Source organism: Simochromis diagramma, unplaced genomic scaffold (genome assembly GCF_900408965.1).
Source record: "Simochromis diagramma unplaced genomic scaffold, fSimDia1.1 OVJJ01000021.1, whole genome shotgun sequence".
Lineage (NCBI taxonomy): Eukaryota > Metazoa > Chordata > Actinopteri > Cichliformes > Cichlidae > Simochromis > Simochromis diagramma.
In genome coordinates, this window is record NW_024387194.1 from 269,772 (window position 1) to 292,491 (window position 22,720).

A 22,720-nucleotide genomic window follows, 5' to 3' on the forward strand; every position below is an offset into this window, starting at 1 on the left:
ATAGAGGTAATGTGAGCTCACTCGCTAGAGTGTGTTAAAAGTCTGGCTGCAGCACTTTGCATTGCTTGCTTGGTGTAACAGGGATGATTTGTCTAAGCTTATAAAAAGGCAGTGGATGCATAAAGTTTTCTCTAGTTCAGAGGAGATTATAGCTTGCAATTTATAAATGTTCCTTAAATAAAAGAAGCAGCAACATGAAATAGAGTTTGTATGCGACTCAAAGTTCACAGGCTGGTCAGCATATGAGCAAAAAAGAAGAAATCACATGACTGGTTCTTTTTCCAGATATTTTTTATTGAAATTTATGCATCAATTTTACAGAAGACAAATCTAATATGCTGTTTTCCTTTTTGTAGAATGTAAAAACAATATGAGGCATACATTCCCACCTGATAATTACAACAGTGCCAGTAGATCCAAGCTAATAATACAAATAATAAACAATAATAAACTCACGGTGCTATTGAAGTTCAGTTCCTTATTAGTAAGTTATTCAAATTAAAAGAGGGTTTTTACATAGAGGCATTCTGTCAGGACACCAAGGAGAGCAGTGTGTTTCTAGTGAAATCGTAAAACAATCCACTTTCACCTCAAACTGCTCCATAAAGCTACTTGCCTGTTTGAGATTACAGCCATCTTGTGGCTGCAGTTAGTTATCGTTGCGTATAGCTCTGGTCTCCGTGGATCCTGCTGCATAATGTCTCCATTTCCGATGTGTATCCATGTCCTGTTAGCTTGAGCTAATGCAGATGACAAGCCAGCAGCTTTTTCCTGGTTGTTTGCGCGTGCACATTAAGAAAGAACCTATGGACTGATATTAAACTGATGGGAGACCAGCTGGCTCTACCTTCACTGCTCTGAGATCATTTTGTCCTAACTATGAAAGGGGTGGAAAAACATTTTTATGTTGAAGAAATAAAAATGATCCAAGGTTTCTGATCACTGCAAAGGTTAATTCACTGAAGTGAATTTGAAGTGCATCGGATTCATGTCAATTTGTACAATTCAGCCTGTTAATGCCACTCTATAAAGACAAGCTAAAGCTTTGTGGCGCACGTTGTCTTGCCATCTATCCTGGGTCCACATACGCTGTAGCTCTTAGTTTTGTTGCTATTGGATTTAGACCAGGAAACATCTGGGATGAAAGTCCAAAATAAGAATTAATGACCTGCACACAAGCAACTGCTAAATGAGCTGCAGCATACTGGCAGCCATGCAGCGTGCCTCATTCCTTGGGAAAGGTCACTGAGATTCACAAGACATACATATTTCTGTCCTTGCTGGCTGTCGATGGTTTAGGAGCTGACCAACGGTCAATCTCATCCTCGTCTTAAAACGGATTTTCAGACTCTGTCTAATCAAAGCGCTGCTTTCATTCACCGGGTTGAGCAGGTGACTCTTGTATTGAAGGATAGACCCATTACTAGAGGTGCCTGGTCTAACTCTACTGTCAATCCAATAAAGGCAAATAACCTCCTGTTCTGAATCTTCCAAATCTTCCTTTCTTCGAGCCTCACTGAGTTTCTCTTTGCAGAAAGAATATTTCTAGCAAAGCTTATCGATCAAGATTACGGCGTCCTGTCCCTGATTTCCTGATTTGCAGCTGAGAAAATACAGATAACAGATAAGCAGTGCAGGAACGCACGAGCAGACTTAAAATGCAAGAGTGGAACCTTTGATAGAAAAAACTGAAAGAACAAGAACACGTGCACAGAAATACAGACAGCTCGTACAGCAGCAGTTGGTACTATCGAGTGTTCTGGTCTGCTCGTCTCTGGGGCTTTTCCACCGGTGTTTTTCCCCCAGTGTAGACTGTCCCCTGTCTGTCCTTTGGCCCAAGCTAGTGCACTTTTTTCAGAACATTTTGGTTGTCATCCACATATTGCTGGAATCAAATATTCTAAACAATAACATGCAAGAGAGGAAATTAACGTGCAACCACATCATCCTCAAATGTAATTCATTAAAAACAAAAACATTACAATATGAAAACCATCCATTAGACATTTGTCTGAGTCAGAAGAATTTATCATCATCAGCTTGCCGGGTTTCAAAACTGACAAAAGATCATAAATTTCACATAAACATGCAAAACACTGCTATGACAGATTGATATTTTTATAACAGGTGATAAATACTTATGATTGTGAAACACTCTGCATACAGCGCCCGAATGTTAAAGGCTCAGGTCATCAAATTGGGTTTGTTTGAGTTTTTTAAACAAACCAACAATGATTTTGGTTCGAATACATTTCTGACCTGCCTACATGTGGTTAGTAGAATCAATTCATTGTTTCAAAAGCTTTACATTCTGAAAAAACAAAGAAAATATATCTTTAAAAAAGCATTGTAGGCTAACATTTGGAAGATCTTTGAGAACCAGAAAAAGCTCTAAGCCCTGCTAAATCAATGCAGTAGCCACAGGTCCAACATTCAGGCCTTTCCAAGGGCGTAGGTGCCAGTGCACAGGTCTGCTGAACTGTCACTGTCGTCAGAGCCTCTGAGTGTACCAACATCATGGAGACCAACCAGCGCCATATCTGGATGAATATCCTCTTCGTCTGACTGCACCAGAGGCTCATCGCTCTCCTGACTGGCCAGTTCCTCTTCTGGCTGCCAGAATACATCCTTGTTGGACAGCTGGTCGTTTGGGGGAGAGGTTTGGTTCGAAGATTCAGAAGAGCAACGTGTAAGGTCTGGACCTATTAGAGAAGACGAGCCTTATTTCACAGAGTACCCGACAAGCTTAATTTTCAGTCCTCATCTGACCGTAATATTTAATGCTTCCATCATTTATAGCTCCTCTGTAGAGACGAGTTGTGTGTTTTTAAATAGTTTTAAACTTTGTGATCCACAAAAAGTAAAAGAAGAACTGACTGCGTTACAGTCAGGGTGGGTGCAGCGGCTTCGTCATGTGCGATTCATTTGCAGTTTGGATGCGTAGGGGTCAGCACCTCCTGCTCTGACAGCAGCTGGAGGTGACTGCTGCGTGGGGACCGCCACCTGTGAGCGCTTTGGCACGGGTCAGGTGGCCACGGCAGCACCCGGTGCTTGTGGAGAGTAAGAGCGATACGTGCTCTCATCTCAAAAAGTGGTCATAAGTCTTCCTAATAACACCAGCAAAAGTCGCCAGATTTGTCGCTAGTCACTTTTTAGAAAAAAAGACGCAAAGGGGGTCTGAAAATCCGCTAAATATAGCAACAAAGTCGCTAAGTTGGCAACACTGGGCAGGGGTCAACCTCAAAAAGAGCTCTTACATTGTTTTCTGTTTTAGGGTGGAATGATTGTACAGCATACATCTTAAATTACTTGAAAGAATGAAAATTTTTTAATTATTTTGCAGTTTTTGTGAACCTCAGAGGATCACATTTAGACACATTAGTACATATCCATACACCTGCACTAATACACCTTCAATATTTGGTTAAATGTCCTTTAGCAAGTTTTACTCAATGTTGCTATTAACAAGCTTCTGGCAATGATGTAAGCAGTAGGGGTGCAACGATACACAAAATTCACGGTTCGGTTCGGTTCGATACTTTGGTGTCACGGTTCGATATTTTTTCGATACAAAAAAAAATGTTCATGCCTTTTTAATTTGTCATTTATTAAAATTATAAATATATATTTTAACTCAAAAGTACAGTTTTTAAATTTAACCCTAACCCTTGTGCGTGTTTTTTATTTTGACAGCGAATGCGCACCTGCGGACCACTTATGTGCAGCCCTGGTTATTTAGCTCGTCATATTGCAGCCACAGAAATTCTTTTGTCCATGAAACCATAAAGCTGCACTTTCTTTTTGCCTTATAGTCTGATTTGTCATAACTTCTCCGTTTTGTGGTAAGCTTTTCTTTGGCTGTCACTTCTTCACCCTGACCTGTCTTATTTGGCTCAGCAGAACTGAAATGCTTTTACACGCTCACTCACATAAGCTCAGCGATTCTCTGCGCGATCAACCTCTCACATGTTTAAGCTGCGGGAGATTTCACTTGTCATGTTTGCATAGTAAGCTAACGATTAATAAGACGATGTCAGAGGAATTGGTGCACAAATTATCATCACTCACAGATCAGTGCTGTCGCTCTCTATACACAGTTCGCACGATTGCAAAGTGAAAGCAAAAAAACAAGCGCAAATTCAAACGCGAGTACAATATGTCACATATTGACAGTGGCTCACCGATGCCAATGACATAATTACCCAGCTACATTTCTGAAAGAATGCAAAAGCATTGACATATATTTTTCCTACAATAGCCCGACGGGCAGGGCAGAGATAGATTTTGGTAGCCCGACTGAAAAAAATCGCTAGCTCCAGGACGTCGGGCTAGCGATATTGCAAGCCCTGTATCTGATTGAGGAATCACTCATCTTTGGAAAAGAGAGTTTATTACAGAGAAATGTCTCTTTCCAAAATAAAAGCTATACTATCCGCTTCTTCTGGGCTATATTCTCAGCAGCATAAGGAGAATCATGTGCTAACAGCTGTCTAAATGACTCGGCTAAAGTTAGTAGCATGCTTGTTGTTTTTGTCTTTGCACTAGGATGATGTCGGCGTAAATGTGCAGTCATATTCGTTGTGTTCCCACTAGTGCTTTCAGGTTAATCTCGTTGAAATGACCTTAACGCCACAACACGGCAAATCTCCGTTAACGAGCTACCGCCGATCGCCCCGTGCATGGGGCTAGACGGCCAACACGTTAACGAGCTAACTGCGCTAACACACTAGTTCCCACCCATGTAATTGAGCATTGCATGGCACATCCAACATACTGTTTTACTTTAGTCCATGACTCGCTTACCTTCAGGGTCATACGTCACATGAAAACCAAAATAATTCCAAACGCCAGATATGAATGAGGGTGGGGGAGGTTCAGTTTGCCATGTAAGGAGAGCTTAACTTCTGTCTCGCTAGCTTGCCCTGCGCTCTTCCTTCTGACGATGCTGTCTGTGTTGAGCGCTCAGTGAATCTGCGTTCGACTACTCCGCCTAGGCTGCACTGTCGAGCCTAGGCGGAGTAGTCGAACGCAGATTCACTGAGCGCTCAACACAGACAGCATCGTCAGAAGGAAAGTTGATAAAATAAATTACAAATGTTGTATTGTTCGATACATATGCGTACCGAACCGAAAGCACTGTATCGAACGGTTCAATATCGATACGAATATCGTTGCACCCCTAGTAAGCAGGATATTTGACCACGCTTCTCCACAGAGTTGGTAACATTCATTTAAATTGGCTGGTTTACTATCACAGACACAGCTTTTATGCATTTTCTAAATGCTTCAGGTCATTCCAGATGCTTTATATTCACCTTCTTTTACTCATTATAAAACCATTTAGATGGATGTTTGGGATCAATTTCCTGGCTTGTTCTTATGCACTTACTGACTTCCCCTGTATGGACCATTGGAAAAGAACAGTTCAAAGAAATCATGAAAAGTCCAAAATGACCATGACAGCCATGTCCATGATCACTACATGTACACGTCTGACCACAAGTGTAAAATATTGTATTGGAACATTAAACATGCTGATGTTTTGACATGTTTGTATAAGTTTACCAAGCTGATTTTGTTTTGTCAGGATAAATAATTCTGCTTTGTACTCTATGACAACATGTCTTGAGTTGAGATTACCTGATGTCAATGATGATTCAGTAGTGACTTCATCTCCACTGGAGTTGAGGAAGTCATCCAAAGCCTCTTGGTCTGTGTTAGTTAGTGTCACCTGATCCAGAGAGCAAACCTCAGCACCTGCTGGCTCTGCAAAAGTAAACGTCCACTCCAATTATGCAATTTGCTAAACTTAATATACGAACTCTACAGTTACTGATACATACTACATGTGGCAAACAGTGCATCCTTTCAATCAACAGGGTGCATATTTTACACACACACACACACACACACACACACAGCAGATGAACTGTTAATAGTCATATAGGATGTCATTCTTTTTATCTTATCCTATTCCAGTGTTTTTCTTCATTTTTTGCTGCTGTAACTTTGCATTGTCCACTTTCTGCTGTGACACAACAAATTTCCCACGTGTGAGACTGATAAAGGTTTATCCTATCTTAGCCTGATAGCATGTTTAAATCAGGCAGCTCACTTTCTAGTGAGTGATACCTCAAGTTTCTTAAGTGACACTGGAAGCAAGGGGGGCGTAGGGTGTACTAGACCATATTTCATGGTTTTTGTAACGTTCTTTATCATCCATCCATCCATTCGCTTCCGCTTATCCTTTCCAGGGTCGCGGGGGGCGCTGGAGCCCATCCCATCTGTCTTAGGGCAAGAGGCAGGGTACACCCTGGACAGGTCGCCAGTCTGTCGCAGGTCTAACACACATACAGGAGACAACCAGTCGCACTCACATTCACTCCTGTGGGCAATTTAGTGTTTCCAATTAACCTGTCCCCACTAACTGCATGTGTCTGGACTGTGGGAGGAAGCCGGAGTACGCGGGGTGAACCCACGCAAACAGGGAGAACCTGCAAACTCCACACAGAAAGACCCCGGCCTGATGGTGGAATTGAACTCAGGACCTTCTTGCTGTGCGGCAACAGTGCTAACCACCGTGCTGCATTCTTTATCATTTAAAATAAAATAAGTATTAATACAACAGCGTTAATAACTCAAAATACAAATATAAACATTTTTTGCTGACCAATAAAAATGTAAGTAAGTCCGAGGCACTGACCTGGGGCTGTTATGTTGGACACTGAATTATTATTATCATTCACGTCTAACCATTTGCATCAGAGCTACACGCGTTAGTGTAATTCAATTACTTTTTTCAAGTAACGAGTAAAGTAAGGGATTACTATTGCAAAAGAAGCAATTAGATTACTGTTACTTAGGGCTGCACGATTAATCGTTAGAAAATCGCGATCTCGATTCGTACTTATGTGCGATCTCATTTCCAAATGACAACGATTTAAAAAAAAAAAAAAAAAAAAAAAAAAAAAGGACGACGACTGTACCGCATTTTGATCCGGGACGTAATCTGCATGAAAACAAGCGCTCACTCTTCCTGCTCAACAAATGACGAGGGCGGAGCCTTATACCACGTGATACAGAAGCTGTGCCGTGTGATGCTAAAATTAGCAGGGAAAAAACAACGGAGAGCACGTCAGGGATGACGAGAAAGTGACAGGAGAAAATCCGTCCCGGTCAACCACCCAAACATCAATAACGGGAACCTTATACAGCGCCTCCCTATACACGTCGACCTCCCGCAGGAACAAAGAAATTACGGAGGCTATCACTTATCACCTGACCACAGATATGGCTCCCATCAACACTGTGCAAAACGAGGGATTTAGGAAAATGATCAACACCCTAGACAAACGCTACACAGTGCCGTCCCGCAACTATTATTCTATTGTTGCACTACCTGCTCTATACACGCAGCGTCGAGCAACAGTCGAGACGGAATTTCAAGCAGTACAACATTTTGCAGCAACGACAAAACGTGAGACATTTGTTGTTTTTATGTTTATTTATTGTTTTTATGTTCAGTCTCAACTGTTACGAAGTTGATGCGCAGTTAATAAGTGCAATAAATATTTATACTGGAAAAGAAAATCGTGAGAGAATCGTGATCTCAATTCTAAGCCAAAAAATTGTGATTCTCATTTTATGCAAAATCGTGCAGCCCTACTGTTACTTTCCTGTAAGCACGCTGTGTTGCTGCGTTACTAAACCGTGATTTTGTTTGTGAGAGCGTCTCATGACAGTGACGTCCGAGCGTGTGACGTCCACGGTAACAGACGTGTGCAGATCAACAATGGATAATATGGAGTGATGGAGAGAGCACGACCATGCAGTGTTTAAATCGTGGAAGTAATCAGTTATTAGTAATTAATTACTATTTTCAAGTAACTTGACCAACACTGATCAGAGCACGCTCACTTTTCTTCCTTGCAGCTGCCACATACTCTTTTAAAGGGTTACAGACACCAGCTCACTCCTTCACTAACACACACAGACACATGAAATCTATCTGATCCAGATGATACTAGGGATGGGTACCGGTATCCGGTATCTGACATAAACGGTAGTAACCAGACCGAAAAGCAGCGCACATTTCGGTGCTTTATTTCTGTGCTTTTTTTTCCTGAGCTGTGATACACTTTGGATTCTAGCCAATCATTTTACGTTTCCGAGGATAGTAGGCGGGCCCAGGTACGTACGTTCTTTTAGAGCAGAGCTACAGATTAAAAATGCCCAAGGCGAAGCGGTCAAAGTCTGGCTGTACTTCACAGCAAAAGATGCAAACTCAGCAGCCTGCAACAAGTGCTTTAAGCTGATACTGTGATACTGTCAAAGGAGGTAACACCTCGAATCCGATGAAACACCTGGCGACTAGGGGTGGGGGAAAAAATCGATACTGTGTAGTATCGTGATATCTTGTTTGCTAATAATGTATCGATACAGGGACAGCAGGAATCTATATTTTGTTACAAAAAAGGTTTTTGTGCTCTGACTTCAGAGCATGTTGATCCTTTTTCTGAGCAAGAATCCTGACACTCCTTCACTGTCCAAATGTGTTTAACTTTTTTTTGGCAGCAATAAACATGACAGTTTCGTTTTATTTTAATTAAGTTTAAAACTTTTTTATTTAATGTAAAATTATATTTTGTTTTAATTTACTTTCAAATTCTTCAGTTACTGAATGGGCTGCATAGTTTTCATAAATTGCATAGTTCAGAATAGCTATAATTGTACCAGATGGTTGCATTCAGTTAAGTTGGACTAGACTGTAATACAAACCGTTCAGTTTGTCAACAATAAAACTGACTGAAATGAGAGAAAGACTGAGTGTGAGACTTTGATATCAGATAAAATGAATATTGATAAAGTTTACCTTTATGTACAGAATCTGAATATCGCAGATATTTTAAAAAAAATCGCAATAATATCGTATCGTGCGTTAAGTATTGTGATAATATCGTATCGTGGGATGTATGGTGATTCCCACCTCTACTGGCGACGCATAGCGTTTTTTTTTAAAAGCCGAAAAATGCGCCGTATTTGATAGCTTGCTGTGAGACCTCACACCGAGCACATCTACTGTGGGTGGGTTGTCTGTTATCGGACCCGGAGTTAGCAACATCCCCCAAGAACACGAAGAGGAGAGTCCTGGCCCCTAGCCCTGCCAGTGTAGCAGAAATGATGAGGATGATGATGCAGCAGCAGCCGTTCTTCTCTGTAGCTTAATGTTGTTCGTGTGTAATTTACGTTGAGTAGGCTAACCACGTTATTACATTAATGCAGGTAAGGTGAACTAGCAAACATCATCATAGCTACATGCGGCTGTCTTCTTGTTTGATGGCAGATACTCCCTTCACCCTGGCCAAAAAGGCTAAAATGACCAAAGAAAAAGTGGAAGACAGCTAAACATGAGAGGTTTTTGGACAAAGTTTGTGTTTTTTTCCATTGTTTAAGCACTGCTTCCAGCCAAGAGTGATACCATATATGCCCCATAGCTGCAGAAAAGGCTAACACTGTTATCTTTTTACAAAACAACAGCTGAACATGAGAGGTTTTTGGACCAATTTTGTGTTCTCCATTCTTTAAGCACCGGTTTGAGCACCGGCACCGTTTCAAAAGTACCGATTTGGCACCGGTATCGGATAAAACCTAAACGATACCCATCCCTAGTTATAACACTACAAATCTTTTACAATTTTATAGAACATGGAGGTTTTGCTATTGTTTTCATATGTATAAACCTCTGTATTTTTTATTTTTTCAATGTTAGCACCCTTAGGGGTTACAGCGTTTGGCCACACGTGTTGGTTGATTGCTACCCAGGGGTAGTATTTAATCCTGGCCGACTATGTATTTATCAGACAGTGATTTTAAATATTCATTTGTAATCTTGTCCATTCTGACCACTTCCAGTTAAAGTCATAACATCTTGAGACCTCAGAGCTCAGCCTCCTATGTCAGTGTCAAACACCTCCAACCACTCCACCTTGCCTGCATCCTCCTCCTCACCTTTCCTGTGCAGTCTGCTTTGGATGGTCGAGCCCAGGAATTTAAACTCATCTAACATCACTACCTCTGCTCCTTGCATGTTCCCCTTTGCACCCTTCTCCGTCACACACACACTTTTTTTTAGTACTCAGTTCAGGTAAAATAATTAGAGTGGGTGATTTTAACATCCATGCATTTGCTGAAAATGACAGCCTTTGCATTTAATCTATCATTAGACTCAAATGTAGCGCTGCCACAAACGATTATTTTGATAGTCGACTAGTCAGATCATCATCCATTGGACGTAAAACATACAGCTTATTGCACCAGCAGCATCTGCTCTTATATAACTATCATTATCTTACAGCTTTAAGTGTTTCAGGTTTGTGCTAACTAACAATAAAGACAAGATGATAGTTTATTGAATTTAAATGAAATTTGCAGATTGTGAAGTTTAATAAACTCCTTGCTATCTAAAATATAACAGGACACCGGAGTATATTCTCAAGCATCTCACACTTCTGATAATCAGCTGTCTGCTTGACGTTTATTCAGCTGTGTAAAAACTATAACTTTAATCTCAGCCAAACCGATTTACTCAGGAACAAATAAAATACTGAAAAAAGCCAAACAACAACATTTTTAATTTATCTAAGTGACTCATATATCATGTTTAACCTGAGTAGCGAAAGACGGCGGTGGGTTTGAAGACGATTTGCCGGGAGTCCGGTGTTCTCACGGCTCTAGTGAGCCTAGCTCCCGGCTCGCTATCGAGCTAGTGGGTAACAGACGTCTCCGAAAACGTCGGAGCGCTTTTGAAAATATGTGGTGTCTTGATAAACTGAGCAGATATTTGAGGTTTACACAGCTACATTCTCCATGAAAATATGTTAAACGTTTATTTTGTGACCCAGAAAGAATAATAAGAGTAATATTAAAACTAAGTAGCTGCCGCCATTGTTGGAAACTGAGCTGGGCTATGCATTTGTCGGAGTCTTCGGCCTACAAAAGTGGGCACAGTAGGATGCGATCCTGAATTTGGACAGAGGTACGACACCGGACACAGCTGCTTCTTCTTCGGGGTTTAACGGCAGCTGGCATCCTTGTACATGCAGTGCTGCCATCTTCTGTTTCAGTCAGTTATTACACTCTTAAATCCTGCTACTTATTCCTGCGTATTTTGGGATCTTACAAAGCTTCAAACGACGCGTCGACTATTAAATCAGTGGTCGACGATTTTGATAGTCGACTAATCGTGACTAGTCGACTAATCGTGGCAGCCCTACTCACATGACTTCTAAAAATGTAAAAGAGGCTGTATGTGGGCTCTTTTAATGGGCTACATACCCCAGGCCTTCAAATTAGCAGTAAATAACCATTGCTTGAAAAGCCATCACTTGACTCAGCTGTCTTAGGATAAGCTCAAACCTTCCTTTTATCTCTGTAAAGCAGCTAACAGATCATCTGCAGAGGCTTATTGAAGAGTTTCAGTCAGGTTTCAGAGCTCATCACAGCACAGAAACAGCTTTAGTGAAGGTTACAAATGATCTTCTTATGGCCTCTGACAGTGGACTCATCTCTGTGCTTGTCCTGCTAGACCTCAGTGCAGCTGCAGGTATTACAGGTACTGTGGTACAGTGGTCTTCCTCTCCTAACCCCCAACTAGTCCTGGCTGATACAGTTCAATTCAATTTATTTTGCACCAAATTACAACAGCAGTCGCCTCATGGCACTTTATATTGCAAGGTAAAAACAACCTCTAGCAGAACTGTTTGGGCTGATGGCAGGAAGAGAGGACAAAGACACCGTGGAAGAGAGAATAACAATAATGACTAAATGCAGAGTGGTGTATAAATACACAGTGAGTGAAGAAGCAACACCCAGTGCATCATGGGAATCCCCCGGCAGCCTACGTCTATTGCAGCATCACTAAGGGAGGATTCAGGGTCACCTGGTCCAGCCCTAACTATATGCTTTAGCAAAAAGGAAAGTTTGAAGCCTAATCTTGAAAGTAGAGATAGTGTCTGTCTCCTGAATCCAAACTGGAAGCTGGTTCCACAGAAGAGGGGCCTGAAAACTGAAGGCTCTGCCTCCCATTCTACTTTTAAATACTCTAGGAACAACAAGTAGGCCTGCAGAGCGAGAGCGAAGTGCTCTAATAGGGTGATATGGTACTACAAGGTCATTAAGATAAGCTGTGCTCCATCTTATATATGAAGAGACGGAGCCGATGAAAAAAGCCCATTTGGAGGAAGATATGGATTATTTTTTATTATCCTGAAGTTATTCACCTTTAGGGCTGGGACAACACGTCGACGTAATCGATTACGTCGACGCAAAAAATACGTCGACGTAAAAAAAAATCTGCGTCGATGCGTCGTCACTTTCAAAAAAAGACGTGGCGGCAGCGAGTAGCGGAATCATGAGTGAGGCAGTTGCAGTCAACTTAAATCACTCCACCCGAACACGCAGTTCTACAGTATGGGGATATTTTAACAGAAAAGGAAGTGATTCCGTCGTTTGCCGGCTTTGTGAGGTGGAAATGGCCTATCATAAAAGCACGACGGCTATGCACCAGCACCTCAAACGACGGCATCCAGGAACAGCTTCTGCAAAGGACAAACCACCGTAAGTTTTCAACTTTTTTACTAACGCTAGTTTTTACCCGTTAATTCATCCAGACCCCCCCGCCCCACGTAGACGTACACTCACTCATAGACACAGAGATAAACACCCAACCTCCGTAAATGCAAAACTCATTTAAGCTGCTTAGCAGTAACATATAGCAGCTGCTGTTTAGTTGTTATTGTTTTTCTGGTTTGTGGCCCATGCTGGCAAAATGAGTCGGAATGCACGCAGGCTGATTATCAGAATCGGCGAAAGACAAAAATGTGAGACAGCGAATTGGCCGCAGGAGAAATGTTAACAAGGATAATGCACCACCTGCTAAACGTAGCCGTCGTGGACACTATTACAACATTGTTAAAGTGCTTGCAAAAGCAAAATGACAACGAACTCTTGATTTGTCAAATTTAATGTGTTTCATCCTATTTGAACGCTGTTTTTATACATAATGCTTCTCCAGCTTGATCTTATAGGTCAAAGTTATGCCATCTAATGACTAGAAAGCAGTGCACCAGTAAAGGTGCCATCAGCTATGGCTGTTTAAACGTTATCTTTTCCAGCCATCATGATTACTGCATATCATATGTTCAACATTGGGGATTATCATTAACCTCTTACTGTTATGCTATGAAAGCACATGGCATAACAGTGTGTGTGTGTGTGTATCTATCTATCTCAACCAGATCCTTATCAAATTATTTTGATATTATGCTTTCCATATAATTATTTTGTAATTATTCGAATTCATCTGTGTGCTGTGTGTGATTTATGATTTCAGGAATAAACAGAAAAGTCTGGAGGACTACTGTCAGAGAAGAAGTACACCATGCACCCCCCAGGAGGTGGCTGTACTTACTGAGAGCGTCTTATCTATGATTTTAAAAGACAAGAGACCACTTGCTGCGGGTGAGGGATTCAAAGAAATGCTGACCACTTTCCAACCAGGTTACACTCTGCCGTCTAGGCGTCATTTTACAAGCATGATGGAGAGAAACTATGAAACTTCAGTGCAGAAACTAAGGAATGAACTAAAAAAAGCCTCCAAAACATCCAAAATCTCCCTTACCACTGATGCTTGGACAAGTCTGGTCACAGAGTCCTACTTAGGGGTAACTTGTCATTTCATTATTTGTTCAAAGACGCCATTGCTGCTGTTTGTATATTATTAATTTTTTGCTATGATTTCCTTTGTTATATTTGTTTTGCAAAACATTTAATTTTTTGTTAAAAACAGAAGATTGTAGTACAATGTTATTGTGGATGTTGTTTTGTGAATGAAGAGCACTTTTTGGCAGAAAGCAAAGTGAATGTTACATTTTGTTTGTTTAAAGACACCATTGTTGCTATTTATTTGAAATGTTTTGTTAACTTTTCCTTAATTTTATATGTTTGCACATTTCATTTCTTGTTAAATGCTATCTCTATTGTATTGATTGTACGACCTCTACAACTTTATTTTGCAATTTTTTTTTTTATTAAAAGGTCTTCAAATGAATAAATTTGTGTTTTTCATTTATATACATAAATTAATAAATGTGAAATTGCTATACAAGTCAAATAATGGGCAAAAAAAATCGTTAATCGAATCGAAATCGAATCGGATTGAAAAATGAATCGTTAGATGAATCGATGCATCGAAAAATTAATCGCTAGATTCATCGATTAGGAAAATAATCGTTTTGCCCAGCCCTATTCACCATTAGTCATTTTCTTAGCAGATGTCTTTGTTTGGGTGTTAAAGGCTATTTGTCATTTCATTATTTATACATTTTCATATAGTTAGACAAAGTAGTGTTAACAATCTTTCATTTGTCTTACCTCTGTTCTGCAGGTATCCAGTGGACAGGTATTTTTCCACATCTTGGTTAAAGGCTTCTTCGTAGACTTTCTGTCGCTGTCTCAGTTTTTGCTGCATGACCAGCTCCAGCTCTGCTACTTTCTGAGCATGCTCAGAACCCAACTCCTCTACAAAACAGGAAGAAACGCAGCTTAAACAACATCTGCTGGTATTGTACCAGGTTTACCATTGTTGAGAATAACATGTAAGAAAGTGGAGGATGAACACGCAGAAACTCACCTTCGAGTAATTCCAACTCCCTCCTATTTACAGAAAGGAAGATTTTCATTAATCACCCAAACATTTAAGGTCATTCTGTTTCTCTGACCGTTTAAATAATGTGGTGGCACTTCTGCTTTTTCACTTTGAATGTAATTAGTGTAATCAAACTGACAGGAGTCACAAAGACACTCAAAAATGACAGCCATAAATCTAAGACAATACATTTCACTGATGCCTGCCTATTTCTATATAAATGGTCTGTTTTTGATGTTTATAATTACATAAAGATCATTTTATCACTTTTTAAATCAGTTTGATTTTAATATCTCACATATAAAGGTTTTTCATTAAGAAGGAAAAATAAACTGTCATACCTTTTTTTTTTCTTGTAGTTTTCTGATTGGTTGATATGTTGCTGTTTGGCTGTCTGCTGCTCACACTGCAAACACAGTGCCTCCAGGTAAACCAGTCTGCTCTCCATTTCCTCAAAGTCGCCTTCCAAATGAGCTGGAAACAATCGCACATAAACACCACAAAAACCTGCATCTTTGTTCCATTTTGTCAAAAACACTGCCCATGTGTAAAAAGTCAAATTCTGTTGCCTTTGTTGGCCAGATTGTTTCGGTCACTTTAATATGAGCAGTGCAGGAAGAGCTGCTGGAAAATGTGAAGCCATAAACTGCATGTCCTTGGAATTACTGATATACTAAGGTGCTCACATACAAGTTGCTTTTTAATACAATCTCTGTTAATAAGACTACATTTAACGTATTGTTATCATCCCTTTACTAAGTTTCTCTCATTGCTTAAGTCAGGTTAACAATGTAACAAATTTCCCACACGTGGACTAATAAAGGTTTATCCTATTATTTCGTATTAACACTTGACTAAGCTTCGTAGCATAGCTGTCAGACCTCAGTGTAAAGCATTACTCAACATGGAAACTTGAGGTTTTGTGTTCAATCCTTAAGTAGAAGCTCTAAACGCTGAGGCGGCTGACATCATATCATCATCTGACCCGCTGACTGTCATCTGACCACAGAAATGAACACGAACCTATGTTAGCAGTGATGGCATCAAGATCGCTGATAAAGGCTGGCAAGCTTTGCAGTTGTTCATGCAGTTGTGTTAGTGACGTCATTTTTCTCTCCCAGTGTGCTGAGAGCATCACTATGTCACCATCCAGTGCCTGAAACAAACAGAGGTGTGACCGTGAGCAGACCAGAGGCAGTAGGAACTGTTAGGTCGCCTGTGATCGCCGCCGGCACAAAACCACAGGCTATCTAACTGTTAACTAACTGAATATAAGCAGAGCTGATTCAGAGTCGTTGTTTTTATTTTTCAGGTTGAAGTCACTCTGTGTTGTCCTGCAGCCACTTCTTTAGTTGTAATCTATGAATTGCTAGAAATCACTGTATCTGTGAAGTGCTGAGCTTAAAAAAAATTATAAAGAAATACAAACATAAACATTTATTTATGCCGTTCTACTTTTAAAGAGCCTACGAACTGGTTCTGGATTTAACAGGAAGCCAAAACAGGAGAAATCTGCTCTCTTTCTAGTCCCTGTCAGGACTCTTGCTGCAGGGAGTTTTTAGGACTTCCTGATAATAATGAATTACAGTCGTCCAGCCTGGAAGTAATAAATGCATGAACTAGTTTCGACTTTCACCAGTGTTACTGTACAATAACAATAAAGAGCTAAAACTATAAGTCTGATTAATATGATGAATGAGAATGTAATGAAAGATGAAAATGATAAGAAGACCAGAAGCCTGGTTTTAAGAGTTCACAGTTGGAAATTTCAACAGACTAGAGACCAAAGAAAAGCCATCTGGTGTCCGTATTTGGTTGGACATGCTTCTCAGATTTTTAGTAACTCAATCACATGTGCATTTAGAAGCAAAAGTGCAGGTCTCTACATCTCTAAGACATTCCTGCAGTTTAACTAATTCATGTGCATCATCTGGCTTCATGGACAGATAGAGCTGAGTGTCATCTGCACACCAATTAAATTGTAATGCAACACCTTTGAATGATACTGCCTAAGGAAAGCATGTATAATAGGCCAACTGGTCCTAGCACTGAACCCTACATTACGCTCAGTGTGTGAAGAGGACTCTCCATTTACATGCACAAACTGGAGTCTATTAGATAGATATGATACAAACCACTGCAGCACAGTACCTGTAATACCTACAGCATGTTCTAATCGCTCTAATAGGATATTATGGTCGACAGTATCGAACGCTGCACTGAGGTCTAGCAGGACAAGCACAGAGATGAGTCCACTGTCAGAGGCCATAAGAAGATCATTTGTAACCTTCACTAAAGCTGTTTCTGTGCTGTGATGAGCTCTGAAACCTGACTGAAACTCTTCAAATAAACCATCCCTCTGCAGATGATCTGTTAGCTGTTTGACAACTACTCTTTCAAGGATGTTTGATATAAAGAAAGGTTGGAGATTGGCCTATAATTAGCTAAGACTGCTGGCTGGGTGACGATGAGGAGGAAGCAACTTTGTGTAGGAAACCTGGCCTTGTTAAGAGAGACAGCATCCATCCCACTTTGGATGGCACAGCTCTCATTTCTAGAAATCTGGCCACATTTATTAAACGCCCCAAAAAGAGACGATCCAGAGTTGGGACCAGGAAGCAGAGCTCCAGTCTTACGTACCTAACAGATCATCTGCAGATCACCTAACACACCAATGAGTTAAACTGCAGGAATGTCTTAAAGACATAAAGACCTGGATGGCCGCTAACTTTCTGCTTCTTAATTCAGATCAAACTGAGGTTATTGTACTCGGCCCTGAAAAGCTTAGAAATATGGTATCTAAGCAGATTCTTACTCTGGATGGCATTACCTTGGCCTCCAGTAACGCTGTGAGGAACCTTGGAGTCATTTTTGACCAGGACATGTCCTTCAACGCACATATTAAACAAATATGTAAGACTGCTTTCTTCCATTTGTGCAACATCTCTAAAGTTAGAAATATCCTGTCTCAGAGTGACGCTGAAAAACTAGTTCATGCATTTATTACTTCCAGGCTGGACGACTGTAATTCATTATTATCAGGAAGTCCTAAAAACTCCCTGAAAAGCCTTCAGCTAATCCAAAATGCTGCAGCAAGAGTCCTGACAGGGACTAGAAAGAGAGAGCAGATTTCTCCTGTTTTGGCTCCAGTTTGGATTCAGGAGACGGACACTATCTCTACTTTTAAGAGACATAACTCTTAAAAGTAGAGATAACTTTTCTTCAGTCACTAATGAATATTAAAATGACCCAGCTTTGCATTAATGTCACAGTCGCAAACTCTATACAACTGATATTCAAGCAACCCCAGAGTTGCGCACACACATGCGCGCACACAAACAGTGGAAAAAAGAAAAGAGATATCGTACCCTCATTCAGTCCAACTGTTTTACTTACACAATAATAATTTTAAAAGAGGTTCTTTAGTTTTTCTACCTCTTAAATTTAGGTAAACGAACGATGCCGCGAGACGTGAAAGTAGATTTCTAACAAGGCAAAAACAGAGAAATAGCTCGTACCTCTGCAGCCTGAGCACAGTCCTTCGTTCTTTTATGCAGCAGAAACCAACTCTCCTCATACCTACAAATAATCATTTTAACAGCATAAACACAACTTTTATATCAAACTTCCTAATACACTCAATGTGTGTGTGTGTGTGTGTGTGTGTGTGTGTGTGTGTGTGTGTGTGTGTGTGTGTGTGTGTGTGTGTGTGTGTGTGTGTGTGTGTGTGAGGACACCTGTTCAGGACTTCCAGGCCAGCACTGAAATGAGGAACATGCTCTTCAAACCTGGACAACAGACAGACGGATCACACAATGTTTGTCTGTCACAAATGAAGCTGCTTACTTACATGGTCAGCTTGTTATGGCTAGCCATTTCTGCTAATCCTTATACTCCAATGAAACAACACTGCATTTATTGCATTATATCCAGATACTAAGTTGAGTTTCCCGAGGAATCTTAAACCTTTTTCAGGCATAGGATAAGCAGCACAGTGATGAAGTGGTTAGTACTGTTACCCGACAGCAAAACAGGTTTCTGAATCAAACCTGCTGGTTGGCTGGTGAAACTCAGCCTTCCACAAGAACGTGGCTGGTCACCGTTACTTAATGATTTAACAGGAGGCAGCAAATACTTTCTCACACAGGGCCAGTAGTTTTGAACAGTTTATTTGTTTTGTTTTTTTGAAGAATTCAGTGATATAAAAACACTGGCACCTGCCACGACTACCTCTCAGCCTCCCAGCAGACACACCTGTGGTATCAACTTCAACATTTCAGGGAAGTTGTTTTCTGGCCTTTACCTGGAGGTCGAGGTCACTGAGATTTGATCTCCTCCAAGATTTTTAGTAAATGCATGTATGCTATCAATTCTCAGTATCACATTCACAAGATTTTCAGAAATCTTGACCTCTGACCTTTAGGTCACCCCGAGATTCAAACTATGGATGTTCCTGGTGACTAATTTCTTAATTGACTAAATGAGGAAAAAAACATAGACTAACCCACTAGACTAAAACTAAGAAACACTCAGATATTAATTTCAGTTTGAGAACCGTTTAATGGAAAACGTCGAACTAATTAACTCACTAAATGATGAATCATGCCCCTTAACCTCGCATCACGTGTTATCAGCATTACACATTATACTCCATTATTTTTATATATATATATATATATATATATATATATAGTGGGAACACAACGAATATGACTGCACATTTACGCCGACATCATCCTAGTGCAAAGACAAAAACAACAAGCATGCTACTAACTTTAGCCGAGTCATTTAGACAGCTGTTAGCACATGATTCTCCTTATGCTGCTGAGAATATAGCCCAGAAGAAGCGGATAGTATAGCTTTTATTTTGGAAAGAGACATTTCTCTGTAATAAACTCTCTTTTCCAAAGATGAGTGATTCCTCAATCAGATACAGGGCTCGCAATATCGCTAGCCCGACGTCCTGGAGCTAGCGATTTTTTCAGTCGGTTTACCAAAATCTATCTCTTCCCTGCCCGTCGGGCTATTGTAGGAAAAATATATGTCAATGCTTTTGCATTCTTTCAGAAATGTAGCTGGGTAATTATGTCATTGGCATCGGTGAGCCACTGTCAATATGTGACATATTGAAGTCGCGTTTGAATTTGCGCTTGTTTTTTTGCTTTCACTTTGCAATCGTGTGAACTGTGTATAGAGAGCGACAGCACTGATCTGTGAGTGATGATAATTTGTGCACCAATTCCTCTGACATCGTCTTATTAATCGTTAGCTTACTATGCAAACATGACAAGTGAAATCTCCCGCAGCTTAAACATGTGAGAGGTTGATCGCGCAGAGAATCGCTGAGCTTATGTGAGTGAGCGTGTAAAAGCATTTCAGTTCTGCTGAGCCAAATAAGACAGGTCAGGGTGAAGAAGTGACAGCCAAAGAAAAGCTTACCACAAAACGGAGAAGTTATGACAAATCAGACTATAAGGCAAAAAGAAAGTGCAGCTTTATGGTTTCATGGACAAAAGAATTTCTGTGGCTGAAATATGACGAGCTATATAACCAGGGCTGCACATAAGTGGTCCGCAGGTGCGCATTCGCTGTCAAAATAAAAAACAGGCACAAGGGTTAGGGTTAAATTTAAAAACTGTACTTTTGAGTTAAAATATATATTTATAATTTTAATAAATGACAAATTAAAAATGCATGAACATTTTTTTGTATCGAAAAAATATCGAACCGAACCGTGAATTTTGTGTATCGTTGCACCCCTAATATATATACATATAAGGGTGGCTGCAATATGACTCATATATATATATATATATATATATATCTTTTTTTTTTTAGACCCAGCTCTCACCTGGGTCTCCTCTTCATTTTGGTATTTCTTGATTTGTCTCCAAGTGTCTTGAAGCTGTGGGGAGACAAGAAAAGGAAAAAGTCAGCTTAGCCGAGATCCTCTTAGAGCGGATCAGATTTTTGGGTCAACCCACTGAGACTGATTCAGGTGATTTTTTGTGCAGAATATGTCGAGGCTCAGTCTCTAACTTTCTGAACATTTCAAAAAGTTTAATATTCACCCATTAAAGTTAACATGAACTGTAGTCAGAACACACGCTGTCTGCAGGCTGCATTATTTTCAGTTTAGTGTGAGACTCTAAGTTGTTTCAGCCTCATATTCATTCAAATACTGACAGCATCTCCATGACCACATTGTTACAAAAACGCATTTAAGTCAAGAACACAAAGTAACAAACTAACGTAACTACCGTCTGTTACCTTGGTAACTGACTCAGAGTTAACGCTAACTCTATTTGATGAACACAAACAGAGTTTCCCTCCTCTCAGAGAAAACAAACGCGTTATTAGCTGAACCTGCTTCTTAGAATAGAGCCCGATTACACACACACTCTCCCTCAAACACACAAAACAGCTGCACTCCAACAGTTTGTTTGTGGGAGGGGGTCATCACATGACTATCAGCTGACAGCAGTAACGTAAACAGCTGGGATCGCACCAGTTGGCACGCTAACAAATGGAACTTAGTACTGGGTATGCTGACGCATTCAGCCAGCACAAAAGCAGAATAAGAACTGGTTGGTTGGTTCAGTAACCGCTGCTCTCTGTAGCACACACTGCAGTTGTTTTTTCATTAGCTATCGTTACCTGCTATGCTGGCAAGACCTAATGCACGAACTCAGCTAACGTTACCCAAAGTTCACTAGTGCAGAAAACAGCGGACCAACCCCGTTGTGAAATCCTGCTGGACGATGTGAAGCTTTTCTCTGAAGTTTTCAAACATGATTCCTCTCGGACACGCGCGATATCGGTCCTGACAGCTAGCTGCAGCCACCGCTCGCTCTCGTCTTGTTGACGTTTATTAGCGGCTGCAAACAGCAGAACGGTGCATTACTGCCACCCACTGTTATGGAGTGTGGACAAAATGTGCTCAAAATAAATCATATCGAACAAACGACTGAACATGGTCTCGTCATTTTCACTTCTTGAGGTCTTATGTCGATAAGTCGAGTTCAGCTTTCATTGGACTGAGTTGCTGTCTTGTCTTTTTTTCTGTGGTGAAAAAGCAGCTACTACAACACAGGACACAGAGCATCAGTTCAGTCACATTATTTCACTTTGATCTGTGACACATTAAAGTGATTTCCACATTTCCTTTATCAGCCTGTGGGACAGTTTAGCTTTCCATCACCTTAAAAGTAAACAGCAGCTCAGTGACAAGATAATTACCTGGTATTAAAGTGTTTATTTTGCTGCTCTTTGTGCTAAATCACCAGACGAACGATTCACCTCTTGTCCTTTTTACAATCCTGTGGTGTTTTACTCGTATATTTCTTTTATTTTCTTTACAGGTGACACTCAGAGGAATCATTTTCTGTGAAAGAAACATGTTATGAACTGTGAGATGCTCTTTTAGATTGGTCAGATGTTGTCACACCAGCCCTTTCATGCAAACATGCAGGGAAAACCCTGGGTTAACATAACAAAGTGGGTCCCAGCTTTTTGTAACCATGAATCCAAGATTGATGATATAATATATAACAGGTGCTTGCAAACCCAGAAAAGGGAAACTCTGCCTACAAGTCGAGTCATAGAGAACCATCCAGCTGAGAAAGAGAAAAGATTATAAAATTGACTCTATGACAAGAAGAAAGCAGGAAAACCCTCAAACTGGGCCGGAGTATAACAATTTGAACATCTTATGTATTTAAATGTTTACTTTATTAATCAACCACTTTCTATGCATCAGGATACACTGTTACAGCTGTAATCTCAGCGTTTGCTTCAGCTTCACTAATCCTGCAGCCGATGATTTTCCAAATGAGCAGTTCTAATACTTGTGAGCTTGACTTGTCTGTGCTGGTGTCAGTAACATGTTCTGGGATATGAACATTGGGAGGAACAGTCTGTCAGCACTGAGTCCAGATTCTGCCTATGGCAGTTTGATCATAGGGTCAAAGTGTGAGGAAGGCTCGGAGAACAACAGCTTTTGGTGGAGGCAGCATA

General features: G+C 40.5%; 1 protein-coding gene across 2 annotated transcripts; it reads right to left on the reverse strand.

Moving 5' to 3' along the window:
* Window positions 1-273: 273 nt before the first annotated feature.
* On the reverse strand, window positions 274-21,875 carry LOC120745218 (dysbindin-A-like). 2 transcript variants are annotated; one of them, XM_040049940.1, is made up of 10 exons: window positions 21,442-21,875; window positions 20,556-20,609; window positions 18,442-18,492; window positions 18,223-18,283; window positions 15,728-15,860; window positions 15,046-15,178; window positions 14,690-14,712; window positions 14,431-14,577; window positions 5,641-5,766; window positions 274-2,702 (listed from the first exon to the last, which is right to left on the reverse strand). In XM_040049940.1, exons 1-10 carry the CDS (start codon window positions 21,495-21,497, stop codon window positions 2,434-2,436), a joined length of 1,053 nt encoding a protein of 350 aa, XP_039905874.1. In that variant the 5' UTR covers window positions 21,498-21,875; the 3' UTR covers window positions 274-2,433. The 2 variants fall into 2 exon arrangements, with proteins under 2 accessions (XP_039905874.1, XP_039905875.1); XM_040049941.1 differs by lacking the exon at window positions 21,442-21,875 and adding an exon at window positions 20,975-21,082.
* Window positions 21,876-22,720: the final 845 nt, after the last annotated feature.